Source organism: Esox lucius, chromosome 22, assembly GCF_011004845.1.
Source record: "Esox lucius isolate fEsoLuc1 chromosome 22, fEsoLuc1.pri, whole genome shotgun sequence".
Lineage (NCBI taxonomy): Eukaryota > Metazoa > Chordata > Actinopteri > Esociformes > Esocidae > Esox > Esox lucius.
This window is the reverse complement of record NC_047590.1, coordinates 1,459,546-1,473,739: the sequence shown is the minus strand read 5'-3', so window position 1 is coordinate 1,473,739 and position 14,194 is coordinate 1,459,546. Positions and strand designations below refer to the sequence as shown.

Here is a 14,194-nt window from a genome sequence, read left to right as displayed (position 1 = left end):
ACACGCCTCCTGTCCACAAACATGCTGCATGTGCTAGTTGGACTGGTGAGGGTTCACATGCTGCTCTTCCGTTGTTTGCGAAAATAATTTATTGTGTTTGCATGTGTTAGTTACAATGAGGTCTTTGAGTCTGTCTGTCAATTCATTTGGCAAGCAGAGCGTTGGAGGCCCTGAGTAGCAGCCCTGATGATATCAGCGGTGGGGAAAATGTCCATCACACACTGTCAACCTCCGTTTCTGCTTTTATTCCAATCAAATCCTCTGGCCTCCACAGCTGCATGGTGGGCAGAGGGGCAGGGGTCTTCAGCTCTTCCTCTGCACTATTATTCCATCTCCGTTGTTTTAAGAATGTCAGAATAAGGGTTTCTGTAGTTGATGTGGCTGGGAGGCCCCTTTGGGATACGCAAGCTGGCCAGCACCATACCAGCCCTCAGGTGTTAATGACTTCCTGATTGGATGAGTAGTCTGGTGGAGGAAAGCAGAGTGGCCCAGTGTGGATGCCTAGGAGGAAGGCTTCTCAGAATCTTCAGCTCTCCCAAATTCATTGGAAGGTGCTGTGGTGAAACAAGGCTGCAGAAAAATCCCTCAAAATGGAACAAAAGATTTGTTTCAAGCAAACAAATCTGTTATTGGTGTAAAGAAATGTTTTCTTTGAACAAAGAATTAAATGAAACAGTCAATTTCAGACACTTGAATGTCTGAATTCTTGTTTTCTGAATTGCATAGCTATATTTCACCCACATTCTGTTCCCTTCCGTTGGGAATCATGGCTTCCTGCCGCTACAACTCACAACCGTAGCGCAACGCATTGATACAGAGACCTTGGAAAGATTTTTTTTTTTTATTATGTGCGTATGTGTGCGCATGTGCGTGCGTGCGTGTGGGAACATTACCCTTCAGCTGAGGTTCCCAAATTGACAACTTTATTGTTTAAAACCTCGCCATATGGAAAGACAGGTGTTATTAATGGCTGATGCTTTTTTGTTGGGATTTACAGCTAGTTATGACTTAGTTAGAGCCACATTTGTAGGAAGAATTGAGACATTTTGCTTGCATAACCCCTTATTTATACTGGGGAAACACTGCTCTGTCTCACTCACACACATACACTCATAGTCTATACATACTCTGGGGTAGTGGTTTCCATCTTAATTTCTTTGTGTGTTTGTTATGTAGGCTTTAACAGGGAGCAAGAAGTTTGCAACCATTTGGTTATGTGTTCACTTCCCACTGGGGACCAGGAAGAGTAGGACAAAGTGGCTCTGGATGAGAGCATTTGCTTTAGCGGTTTAATACGCTTCTTGTAGTTTGTCAATTATTTTCAGATGTTGAGCTTTACATCAGTCAGATATCAGTGGAGTTTCACATAAGTCCATCCATGCAGTTTGTGAGACCATACCAAATAACCATAAAAGGTGAGGCTTGTTATCTGTAGCTACTGTTCTCTAGTGGTTTGGAGTGTGATGAAGTGGTGAAACTATCTAAACTTTAAATATTATAAACTGCCATTCCTTAATGGAACTGTGACATCACATCATTGAAAGTGAAACGATAGGATAAGGTTAAGAATGGGGTTTATGCTAATATTGATGGTTAGGGTTTAGTGTAAGGATGATGGTTTTTGCCTTGGGGACAAACTTAGCCAGGGCCTAACTTGATTTGGTATTAATATCATCATCAATATCATATGAGAATCGTCAAATAAAAAACAACAGCAACATATGTAATATTATAAAATACATAGAAATGTTAAATTAATGAAGGAATAAAAGGTAAGGAAAATAAAATGCCATGGTAATGTTGGTTTTGCTACATGGTGCAAATAAATCTTAAACAATTATTTACAATATGAAAGTAAAATTTCATATGTAATGCTAGGTAGGAGAATTACGGTTCTCATGAAGAACCTCTACAACATTGTTACAAGATTTGAGTTCCACTGGCAGAAATGTACAATGTCTCTCCACTCCAAGACCTTGTCTCTACGTCAGAGCCAGGAAGAGGAGGATGTGGCGTGAACCGGGTGTTTTACATCCTTCAGAGGCAGGAAAAGGAGGATGTGGCGTGAACCGGGTGTTTTACATCCTTCAGAGGCAGGAAGAGGAGGATGTGGCGTGAACAGGGAGTTTTACATCCTTCATAGGCAGGAAAAGAAGGATGTGGCATGAACCGGGTGTTTTACATCCTTCAGAGGCAGGAAGAGGAGGATGTGGCGTGAACCGGGTGTTTTACATCCTTCAGAGGCAGGAAGAGGAGGATGTGGCATGAACAGGGAGTTTTACATCCTTCATAGGCAGGAAAAGAAGGATGTGGCGTGAACAGGGAGTTTTACATCCTGCTCTGTTTAAGTTCGTCATTATCCTGCTTGTCAGATCCTTTGCTACTGTTGCTTCTTTTTCTGCTTCCTGAAACCTTTCTCTTAAGAGAATCCTTCCACTCCATCACAATGCTGTCTTTCTTCTTCTTCTTCTCCTCTGGGTCGTACTCTGGCAGGGCGAATCGGGCCTCAATCTCTGCCGGGTCAGTGTAGGTGTAGAAGTAGGACATGATGCCGAAGATTATACACACCAGCACCAGGAGAGATGCAAACAGGATGTACTCTGCCCACTGAAAGATACAGACACACAGGATGTACTCTGCCCACTGAAAGATACAGACACACAGGATGTACTCTGCCCACTGAAAGATACAGACACACAGGATGTACTCTGCCCACTGAAAGATACAGACACACAGGATGTACTCTGCCCACTGAAAGATACAGACACACAGGATGTACTCTGCCCACTGAAAGATACAGACACACAGGATGTACTCTGCCCACTGAAAGATACAGACACACAGAGAGACAGACTGGTTGGATAAATGTAAGATTCTACATGGTTCTACATCTCATAGCGATGACATTCATTTTGGGATCTGAGGGCTGCTGTGGGATGCAAAAAATGGGGAAACCAAAGAAAAAGATCCAGATTTAAATGGATTTTATGTTTAAAAAATGGATTTGAAGGTTGTAATATCTGATTTGGGTGAGGGAGCACAAAAATGTCTTGAAGAAAATAATAGAGACCCGGATATTCTGCCGAAAAGCAACAGGTTTCCTGCTGAAAAATATCTGAAAACCACTGCTTCACAAAGTTCCTGGGCTTATATACGCAGGTGTGACAAATTAAAGGAAAAACCTGAAAGATTTGTGGAGCATGAAGGGTGCATTTGCTTCCATACAGGTGTACTGCATGAAACAGTTAAACAGTTTACATCCTGTCGTGCTCTGTGCCATGTATAACAGTGCGGACAAGGCCCAGATGACCTCGATTTTGGATCAAGATAGCGAGAAAAAGGATCTAAGGGACTTTGTTGGTTTTATATTAGTTTTTCCTTTAAGTTGGCACCCGCCTGTATGTGATCATAGGCAAATGGAGATGGGTTCTCAAGTCCTAGTGGTTAGAGGAGATGGGTTTTTGAATTGTATAAGGGTTAGAGGAGATGGGTTTTTGAATTTTATTAGGTGATGAGATGGGTTCTACACTTTTGTAGTGGCCAACTGATATGGGTTGAAGGTTCTAGAATGTTGTAGAGATCGGAGATGCATTCTAGAATATATAGGGGTTACTTCGTTCTAGAATGTACTGGGGTTTTGAGGTAAAGTGTTTAATAGGTTGTAGGAGTTAAAGGTGGTTATAGGGTCTAGAGGAGATGTACTGACCTGATCTGGAAGCTGGGCTGCCTCAGCCACAATCAAAACAATGATATTGCCCACAGCAACAGTCAGCAGCCAACCAGCTTGAAGAACCGACTTCATGTTGCTAGGGGCCTGGAGAGGAAAATAGGTTTTATAATAGAACATAAGATAGACAGGTAGGTAGGTAGAATTTGGGGGAGCCGTTATGGGTAGAATAATTAACAAACTAGGATTGTAGTACACAGCCTGATTACATTAGCATGGTTTTGAATGGATATGTTAGTAGAGCGTGGAACCGGCTGTGCCAGAGTTGGTGGTTCAATTCCCACAGGGCACCAGCACAAAAACACCTGTACCAACTCACTATTGTAAGTGGCTCTGGATGAGAACACAAGCTAAATCGTTAATACAGTCTGGGCTGGTCTGTGAGTGACAGAGAGCAGTATGGCGCCACCTACTTGTGAGTAGGAGAACTCCAGGCCGGTCACAGAGAACACAACCTCTCCCGATGTCATGAGGAAGTACTGGGGGATCTGCCATCCCATATGGATGGTGTTGGGCTTGATGTCCTCCACAGCCTGGATTGCCTGCTTACACTATACACACAGCAAACAATGGGTTACACAGAACTGGTAGACACTGGAGACAGAGGGGTCAAAGGTTAGCGGACTTACGTTAGAGCTTTGGATATCGAACGTGGACGGTATGACAAATGTGAAGGAGCTGCCAAAGCCCATCTGTTTGTTATAGAGGCAGGACTGACCGCCAGTGTTGGTGATCCTAAACTCTGCCCTGAAACACAAAAATATCAATCATAACATGGAGCTGTCTCACGCCACTCTCTGGAAGGAGAAATACTGTATTTGGTTTGCACATCGATTATTGTCATTTCACCAAGCAAGGAGTTTTTGTAAAGAAGTTAAAGAGTGTTGCAACTGGTCAACAGAAAATGAAAGGACATTCTTGGCAATGTTAGGATTCATCAGATAGGTTATGAGTGATTCCTCATTTTAAATATGTCTGTTAGCAGTTTGAAGACCACAATCCCCAGTGTTAGGACAGAGAGCTGCCACATGGTCATTATACACACTCCCTGTGCCCTCTCTCAGTCTCTGTCTCTCCCAATCTTAGTCCAGTCAAAGAGTTCTAGATGTCCAGTGTGAATGCATAAGTGGAAGTTGACTCACGGTCCCTGTTTGATGTTGGTGTAGTTGGAAATGTCCAGTGGCTCGATGGTTCCGACAAATGATACATTCAGAGCAGCGCCGAAACCGTTCACAAACCTAAAGCATGAGAGGCCAGACAAACAGAACAGGAACACTCAGTTTTTTAACATGTATTTTCATTTTATCATGACTAGAGTTTAATTCATCATTTGATTCAGAATTGGTGTGCTAATCTAAGATGATTTCCAGTTTTTCTCAATCACTTATATTTTTTGAAACAGTCTTAATATTCTCTAAACAGCTTCATGGGAGGTCACAACTCTCTGGCACGTCTGCAAAATGTAGTAACTCACCCAAAGTTACCCAAAGTTGTTTTATCAAGCTGAATACTATTGTGTATCCCACTGAGCTTTTTAGATACCAGTTTCAACAGTGGTAAATGTTTACTGGGAAAAGTGAATACTGTACAATACTGTAGTACACAGAAAAAGGAATATACACACTTGTATGTATGCAGTAAATCTAGCAATGTGTTACATGTAAGCAGACAATTGCATGTGCATGTAGGTATTGTGCCAATTGCAGACAATTGCACTTACTCTTTTGCACATGTGCCAAAACACTTGCTCAAACCTAATCTGGTGTGGGCAAGAAACTAATTGTACAGAGATTTTACTGTTTTGAAAAATATAATTCTAATTTGAGAATTGAGCCAAAGCGATAGAGAGAAACTAATATAATCTGATCATTAACCAGTTCTTCTTTGAGAGGCCTGGTGTTGACAGTTGGTAACTGACCTGACGGCGTTCATTCCCTCCTCCGGCTTCCGGGTTAAGTCTGTAACCTGGTCAAAGAGAGAGTAACCAGATGTAGCGTTGCGTCTTGTAACGGCTGCAGGACTGATATCAACTTGTATTATAGGTTTGTCTCAGACCAACACCAGTGAAACTACAAAGCCAGCTCTGTTAAGGCAGGTTAATCAGACCTCTGCAAAACGAATATAGTGGCAAACTTACCATTCTAAGATCCAGACTCGGGCCAACTAGAGTGGTTTGTCGGGTCTGGGACTTCAGGGTCAAATTATCTTTTTTTGTCACATTGTTTTTTGTTAACGCAACGTTAAATGGCTTGTCAAATGTCAAGTAGTCGCCAGAAACCTGCAGGAAACAGGAAGGATCATGGATCAGAATGTCTTGTTCTTAAGAAACACCACAGAAGGAAGTGGTTTGCATTGCAAAACCCACCCAGGGCTCAATGCCTGGTCATGTAGTTTGGGATTACTCATGGGAACTCACTTGGAAAGGTGGTACATTGTAATCTGTTCCTTCAATAGCCACGCTCAGATTCTCGTTGTTGAGGTTCACGAACTTCACCTGACCTTCCGCTCCCGACGGCAGCTGGGGAAGTGTTTGCTGTAAAGAACACAGAATCTCAATCCAAACTAAAAGCTATTTGGGGAGGGGGGGTCGGGGGTGGGAAGGCTGGATGGAGAGGTAGGTATAATCTGGTAAAGTGATGATTTTAGTGTGTCAGTGTGTGTGTGAGTGTGTGTGTCAGTTGGTGTGAGTGTGTGGGTCAGTATGTGTCAGTGTGTGTGTGTGAGAGTGTGTGTGTCAGTGTGTGTGTGAGAGTGTGTGTGTCAGTGTGTGTGTGTGAGAGTGTGTGTGTCAGTGTGTGTGTGAGAGTGTGTGTGTCAGTGTGTGTGTGTGTGAGTGTGTGTTAACAGGTCTAACATACATCAATTTGTAACTGAAGCAAGGCAGCAGCAACAAAAGCCATCGCCGCCACAAACATCCCCACGGTCATCCTCTTCAGAGGCCTGAAACACACCACAAACACATCAGGGATACCTGTTCTACAACAACCTGAACATTCTGGACAGGATGCAGACCTATTCTGTCAAAACATGTTGGACAGGAACCAGATTTAGTCCGTCAGAACATACTGGACATGGACCAGACCTAGTTGGTCAGAACATTCTGGACGGAACCAGATTTAATATGTCAATACTGAAGTCAACCAGAACTAGAAACAGTGTTGAACCATACTGAAGTGAGCAGAAACCAAGCCAACTGTGTCAATACATAAGTCTCCAGGATGTATTATAATTATATAAATAAATCCTAAGAAAAAGAGAAACTCACGTGAAGTTCAGGTGACATTTTTTAATGAGCGGGTAGATGACACTGTCCATGACAGGAACCATGATCAAGATCAGGATGGGGTTAACCGTCTGACCAAGTGGGAAGACAGAAAGACAGAACGAGAGAGACAGACGTGTTGTGTGAAAACAATTAAACAGGTTTGTGGAGTGCCTGGACATAACAATTAAACAGGTTTGTGGAGTGCCTGGACATAACAATTAAACAGGTTTGTGGAGTGCCTGGACATAACAATTAAACGGGTTTGTGGAGTGCCTGGACATAACAATTAAACAGGTTTGTGGAGTGCCTGGACATAACAATTAAACAGGTTTGTGGAGTGCCTGGACATTTGCCATGGTATATTAGCAATACAGCACAACCCTGGACTTAAGGCTAACCAATCACTAAGGTGATCACAGCAGTACAACATACAGTGAAATACATTCTCATGCATGGCTTCCACGAAATCTGCCTCCAGGGTGGAAACAATCGGTTTATAGTTTTGACCAGACCTCCCATGCCTTATTGACATAAATATACATATGGTTGACATGCTGTGTCAGCCAATCAGCAACTAGTAACTAAAACTGGTTTCTAATCCCCACTTTGTAGTATATTTAGTCTATGGTTCCCTGTATATTGTTAGTCTACTGTTTCCTGTATATGGTTAGTCTATGGTTCCCTGTATATTGTTAGTCTACTGTTTCCTGTATATGGTTAGTCTATGGTTTCTTATATATCGTTAACAAGTCTCACCTGCATCTGATCCGGCTGGATTACAGTAATACCCTGAAGAGGAGAACATCAGTCAGTGAGCAGCTCCCTTTGGTTAGAATTATCACTTTTATCATGTCAATGCTATTCCTGAGGGTTCAAGTACGTACAAAGTCTCCATCCATGGTGGTGGCTTGTAGTGTCCATCTGGATCCCTGGATAGGGGACACAGTGAGTTATTAGGTGACCTTAGACCCTACAGTGTCATCACTGCTATGACCTATAGTACTGATACAAGACCTAAAGTACTGATGCATGATCAATAGTATTGATACAAAACCTAAAGTACTGATACATTAACAATAGTACTGATTCAAAACCTAAAGTACTGATACATGATCAATAGTACTGATACAAGACCTAAAGTACTGATACAAGATCAATAGTACTGATACAAAACCTAAAGTACTGATACATGATCAATCGTACTGATACAAAACCTAAAGTACTGATACATGATCAATCGTACTGATACAAAACCTAAAGTACTGATACATTAACAATAGTACTGATTCAAAACCTAAAGTACTGATACATGATCAATAGTACTGATACAAGACTTAAAGTACTGATACAAGATCAATAGTACTGATACAAAACCTAAAGTACTGATACATGATCAATCGTACTGATACAAGACCTAAATACTGATAGAAGACTTAAGGTTGGGAATTAGCATTTGAGTTTAGGGATTATGGTTTGAGGTTAGCGTCAGGGATTAGGGTTGTGTTTTTACCTGCTGGTCAAATAGAGTCCAGAACATTGGAAGGGGGATGTAGAGAAACAGAACCTTCAGTACCATCTTCACCTGGGCCACCAACAGTTTCTGGAGGAGGAAGAGGAGAAAAGCAGCAAAGAGGATGAGATAAATGAGTTAGGATATGAAAGCATGCAGAAGAGAGCAGTGCATGTGTTAACGTGTTTGCCTAAACCCACATCGTATTTCTCATCAGCCCAGTCCATCCAGTGTTCTCTCTTCGGGAACTTCTTGCTGCGATGCCTGAATCTGTTGTGTATGGCAAACTACAAAGGGCAAATAAAACATGCACAGTTAAGATGCTACACCTAATCTTTTAGAATCCAACTTAAAAACAAAACTGTTCTGTCTGGAAGTTATTGGAGTTTTACCCCTCTTCTGTCAGCATATTATTAGAGTCTTACCCCTCTTCTGTCAGCATGTTATTAGAGTCTTAACCCTCTTCTGTCAGCATGTTATTAGAGTCTTAACCCTCTTCTGTCAGCATGTTATTAGAGTCTTAACCCTCTTCTGTCAGCATTTTATTAGAGTTTTACCCCTCTTCTGTCAGCATGTTATTAGAGTCTTAACCCTCTTCTGTCAGCATGTTATTAGAGTCTTACCCCTTTTCTGTGAGCATGTTATTAGTGTTTTGCCCCTCTTCTGTCACCATGTCATTAGAGTCTTAACCCTCTTCTGTCAGCATGTTATTAGAGTCTTAACCCTCTTCTGTCAGTATGTTATTAGAGTCTTAACCCTCTTCTGTCAGTATGTTATTAGAGTCTTAACCCTCTTCTGTCAGTATGTTATTAGAGTCTTAACCCTCTTCTGTCAGTATGTTATTAGAGTCTTACCCCGATGCACTTGCAGACCTCCAGCATGATGTTGCCTTTCGGAGCCGTCTTAGTGTACATGGAACTGCCACTGATGAATACGACTGTGGAACAGAATCATTCGTGAGATACCATGGACAGACAGACGGGCAGACAGACAGACAGGCAGGCAGACAGGCAGACAGACAGACAGGCAGACAGACAGTCTACGTGTTCAATGTGGTTTGCAGGGTTTGGGTTCAGAGGAGAGGAAAACGACACTCACTGAGCGCCACCACCATCAGTGCTGCAGGGACACCGAAGGCCAGAGGATAGCACTTCTGTTGGGAGTGGATTCCACACTCCTGGGCTGGAGGAGGGAACACAGACATGTCTTAATACGTACGATGACAGAGGAACCAAGAGCAGCTCTGTGTAATGTAGGACCACAGCAGCAGGTATTTCTTTTCTCCAGGTTTTTACCTCTGAGGATAGGTGTGATGATGGTGGACAGAAGACTACCAGCATTAATTGAGAGGTAGAAGATTGAGAAGAAGGTGCTCCTCTGTTTCTCCTGGAGGACAAAAGTCACGAGAAGAGTGGGCCAATCAGCACACCAGTAAAAACATGAACATAATATAAACCATCTGAGTATCAGTGTCCTCTACTGGAGTTTGAAGGGTCCTGAAACAGTAAAGTGTTTCCACAGAATCAGCAGTATGACATCAACATGATTCTCTATGAAATGTCACCTCAGCCCTGACAGGCATCATAAAGGCCCCTCCCAGCAGGCTGCCAGGGTTAATATGTGAACAGCCACTTGGAACATGTTCAAAGACATCATGGAGATAGAGGAATCTAGAGCCCAAAAGTCTGTTTCAGCAAAGGCAACACCTTGTGACAAAGAGTCCTCTATTTTACAGAGGCTGACCCAGCTCAGACATTACTGATCATGACTGAAGACAATAACAAGCTACAGGGATCCCTGGTTCCAATGTCTGTTCTAGAAAATGGCATCTTCTCTACCATAACTAACTGCTCTAGCAGGAAGATGTGTGTTGCTCATGAAATGGTGTCTCTTCCACCAACCTGGTGGTCCTCAAACTGGTCTCCACCGAAGGCCGCGACACAGGGTTTGATTCCACCGGTCCCCAGGGCAATGAGGAGCAGGCCGGTCATAGACAGAGCCCTGAGGAGAGTGGACATGTCAGTTCACTGCACTGGTTGGTTCACTCAACTGGATGTACTAAGTTAACACAACTGGATGTACTAAGTTAACACAACTGGATGTACTAAGTTAACACAACTGGATGTACTATGTTAACACAACTGGATGTACTAAGTCAACACAACTGGATGTACTATGTTAACACAACTGGATGTACTAAGTTAACACAACTGGATGTACTAAGTCAACACAACTGGATGTACTAAGTCAACACAACTGGATGTACTATGTTAACACAACTGGATGTACTAAGTCAACACAACTGGATGTACTGTGTTAACACAACTGGATTTACTAAGTCAACACAACTGGATGTACTATGTTAACACAACTGGATGTACTAAGTTAACACAACTGGATGTACTAAGTTAACACAACTGGATGTACTAATTCAACACAACTGGATGTACTAAGTTAACACAACTGGATGTACTAAGTTAACACAACTGGATGTACTTATTTGACACTTAGTTGCAGTTCCGGCACAATGACTCACACGTGGACGACCATGTTGTTAGGGACGCCGTCCATATCTGTGTCCGTGAGGTCATGAATGGCACTCACTGCCATGACAACCTGTCCTAGTGTGTAGACGATGGACAAATAGACAATAGTCCTGGGGGGGTAAAGAACATATATTTACCATTTACCGGGAATGCACACTGCAGACAAGACACACAGACACGTGTGTAAACACCACATATATTATGTGGGTTTTGGGTGGTGACTCACTTGAACTTGCCCAGCCAGGAGTCGGCCACTATGGCACCCAGGATGGGGGTCAAGTAGCAGAGGGCAACAAAGGTGTGGTAGATGGAGGTGGCCAGATCGTCATCCCACTTCAGGAAATATCTAAAGTAGAGCACCAGAACCGCTGTGTGTGTGTGGGGGGGGGGGGGGGGTTGGGGGGGGGTTGGGGGGGGTTGGGGGGGGCATAGTTCAATCTCAAATAAATTCAGGAGCCGCACTGAAATTATAACTCTGACTATCCTCAATGCAATTCAATGACTTAAATATGTTTAAATGATATGTGGTCGAAGTATTTTGCATGGCCAACCATTAGGTGCATGACAGAAGAACACAAAAAAATTGCAACACAAGCAACAGTATTTGAATATTCGCGGGTGAAGACGCAGCAGATGAACTGCGCTAACAAGCGCTCCAACACCATCATTAAGTCATGGGGGAGGATGTCTGGAGTTTGCCTAACTCACCTCGCATTCCATAGTAGGAGAAACGCTCGCAGAACTCATTGACCACGATAAAGAAGATACTGAGTGGATATCCACATACCTCCACCTGAACACACAGGTCAGAACAAGAAAGGATTCACTTAGTGTCTATCAGAATAATACATTACAAAAAATATATTTTTCAAAAGTGTCTTAGCCAATATAATAACACTAAAAGTCTCACACAAAACATTTTCACACAAGAAAGCATTACAACTAAACCCATTGAAGTGTCTGGTCTGAGTTGTCTAGACGACAAAACATGACATCCTACTTCATTGTGCATCCTTGTTTTTTTCAGCCTCCATATAAAGAGATTTAAAGACAAAAGCATTTGTCATTTCATGGTCAGGCGTTTTGTCAGTCGACAGGAGTGGACACTGTTCTTAAACTACTGCATTACTATAGTGGATGAAGACCCATAGAAAATGCAAGCTGTATTTTAACCCATTCATACTGGAGACATCAGGGTTAGGGGAGAAATTAGGGTTAATCGTTTAGCTCAATTGACAGTTAAGGGAATCAATCTAGCAACCGTTCAGTTACTCTTTAGATGCTTTAATTTTTAAGCTGCAGCTTCTAAGAAAGAAGCTGATTGCTCTCGTACTATTGTAGTAGGGTAGCATAAAATGAACAGACAGCTATGACCCAAGAATAAATGATTGGATAGAGACTAGAAGCTGGTGATTTAAAAAAAAATTATGAATGGAGGGGAAAGTTCAGCTTCGCCACTGCAATAAGGTTTCTAACCCTGGTTACAGTACTCCCACTGCAATAAGGGTTCTAAACCTGGTTACAGTACTCCCACTGCAATAAGGGTTCTAACACTGGTTACAGTACTCCCACTGCAATAAGGCGTCTAACCCTGGTTACAGTACTCCCACTGCAATAAGAGTTCTAACCCTGGTTACAGTACTCCCACTGCAATAAGGGTTCTAACCCTGGTTACAGTACTCCCACTGCAATAAGGGTTCTAATCCTGGTTACAGTACTCCCACTGCAATAAGGGTTCTAACCCTGGTTACAGTACTCCCACTGCAATAAGGGTTCTAACCCTGGTTACAGTACTCCCACTGCAATAAGGGTTCTAATCCTGGTTACAGTACTCCCACTGCAATAAGGGTTCTAATCCTGGTTACAGTATTCCAACATTCCCAAAGGTTCCTGCAGAGGGTGGTGCAAATTGGATCGGTGTTGGCCAAAGAATGCACTCTCTTAGAGGATCAGAACAGAACGTCTACGTGATCAGAGCAGAGCAGAACGTCTCTATAATCAGAGCAGAACTTCTCCGTGATCAGATTAGAACGTCTCCATAATCAGAGCAGAACATCTCCGTGATCAGAGCAGAACGTCTCCATTATCAGAGCAGAACATCTCCGTGATCAGAGCAGAACGTATCCGTGATCAGAGAAGAACGAATCAGTGTGAATTTCTTCACTCTCCTCGCTGATGTATATGTGTGATGAAAACTAGGCCTGAATTAGATGTCTAAAATTGGGAGAAAACCTGGGTAACAGATCAATTAAGGAAAGACAAGGCTGGTTATTACCTTTTTTTTTGGCTTCTTCACACCAAGGTTTTGTTCTGTCATCAAACAGATTATTTAGTGTTAGTAATATTCAACATTATTCAGAGTAGAACTCAGAGAAAAACTAAAAAATTGGAGACAGTGTGTAATCAGTTGAAATTTATGAGAAATTTGTTGAGAATATCAATAACAAGATGCATTAAATTAGTTCACTGGTTTCAAAATATGTTTGTTTTTATGAAGAAAAGCATTGAATCAACAATTTTCTCATTACCATTTATTTTATAGATATGCATATAGTTATCAATAAACAGACACAATATATTGATATGAAAAATACAATTAAACAAGGTAGTTGAGTATATTTTGCTATATAAAAGTAAAAAAAAGTATCCCAAATATCTTGTAATCCTGTCTAAGAAATGTCTAAGAAAACCAGACATACAGTAGTGGTCATTGGACATCCTGAAACACCCCAAAGCTGCTCTCTCACCCACCTGTCATGTTTGCAGTGTGTTGGGGATACTCCTCTGTTCAGTGTTCTTCACAAGGGTTCAGTTCTGGGACCCTCAGAAGGTGACAGTAACTGTCTGTATGGGGAAACCCTCAGACTATATTGTTAGTGTCTCTGCAGTATGATTCTCTGACCCCGACTCAGAACAGTGCTTTTATAACCTCTGCCCCCGGCAAATCTGTCATCTACCCAGAATGCTGAGGGTGGACTGTGCCCTCCCTGTCTTTATGGCACCGTGGCGAGGATGGATGCGACAGGCGAGAGACAGGTAGGACAGATACAGGTGAACTGAACAAAACAGCTGTCTGTCAATAATTACTGAATGAGTAGAGGGATACTGCAGAATGCAGTAAAATAGAGAAAGAGAGAGAGAGATAG

General features: G+C 42.3%; 1 protein-coding gene across 1 annotated transcript; it reads right to left on the bottom strand.

The window, feature by feature from the left end:
- Positions 1-1,261: 1,261 nt before the first annotated feature.
- slc15a1b (solute carrier family 15 member 1b) lies at positions 1,262-13,910 on the bottom strand. Its single transcript, XM_013140034.4, has 23 exons — positions 13,800-13,910; positions 13,324-13,358; positions 11,757-11,841; positions 11,275-11,416; positions 11,039-11,158; positions 10,404-10,503; positions 9,798-9,888; positions 9,601-9,684; positions 9,357-9,439; positions 8,703-8,789; positions 8,503-8,592; positions 7,877-7,921; positions 7,749-7,781; positions 6,993-7,081; positions 6,586-6,667; positions 6,144-6,260; positions 5,865-6,005; positions 5,646-5,692; positions 4,870-4,965; positions 4,357-4,474; positions 4,141-4,278; positions 3,707-3,814; positions 1,262-2,607 (listed from the first exon to the last, which is right to left on the bottom strand). Exons 1-23 carry the CDS (start codon positions 13,804-13,806, stop codon positions 2,329-2,331), a joined length of 2,217 nt encoding a protein of 738 aa, XP_012995488.2. The 5' UTR covers positions 13,807-13,910; the 3' UTR covers positions 1,262-2,328.
- Between the last annotated feature and the right edge of the window lie 284 nt (positions 13,911-14,194).

What these genes read in the sequence shown, in the direction of transcription:
- slc15a1b (XM_013140034.4), bottom strand. An exon ending in CATCACACCTATCCTCAGAG is followed by an intron (nt 9,685 to 9,797) that starts GTAAAAACCTGG and finishes TCCCTCCTCCAG; the next exon opens with CCCAGGAGTGTGGAATCCAC. An exon ending in TGGAGTTCTCCTACTCACAA is followed by an intron (nt 3,815 to 4,140) that starts GTAGGTGGCGCC and finishes TTTCCTCTCCAG; the next exon opens with GCCCCTAGCAACATGAAGTC.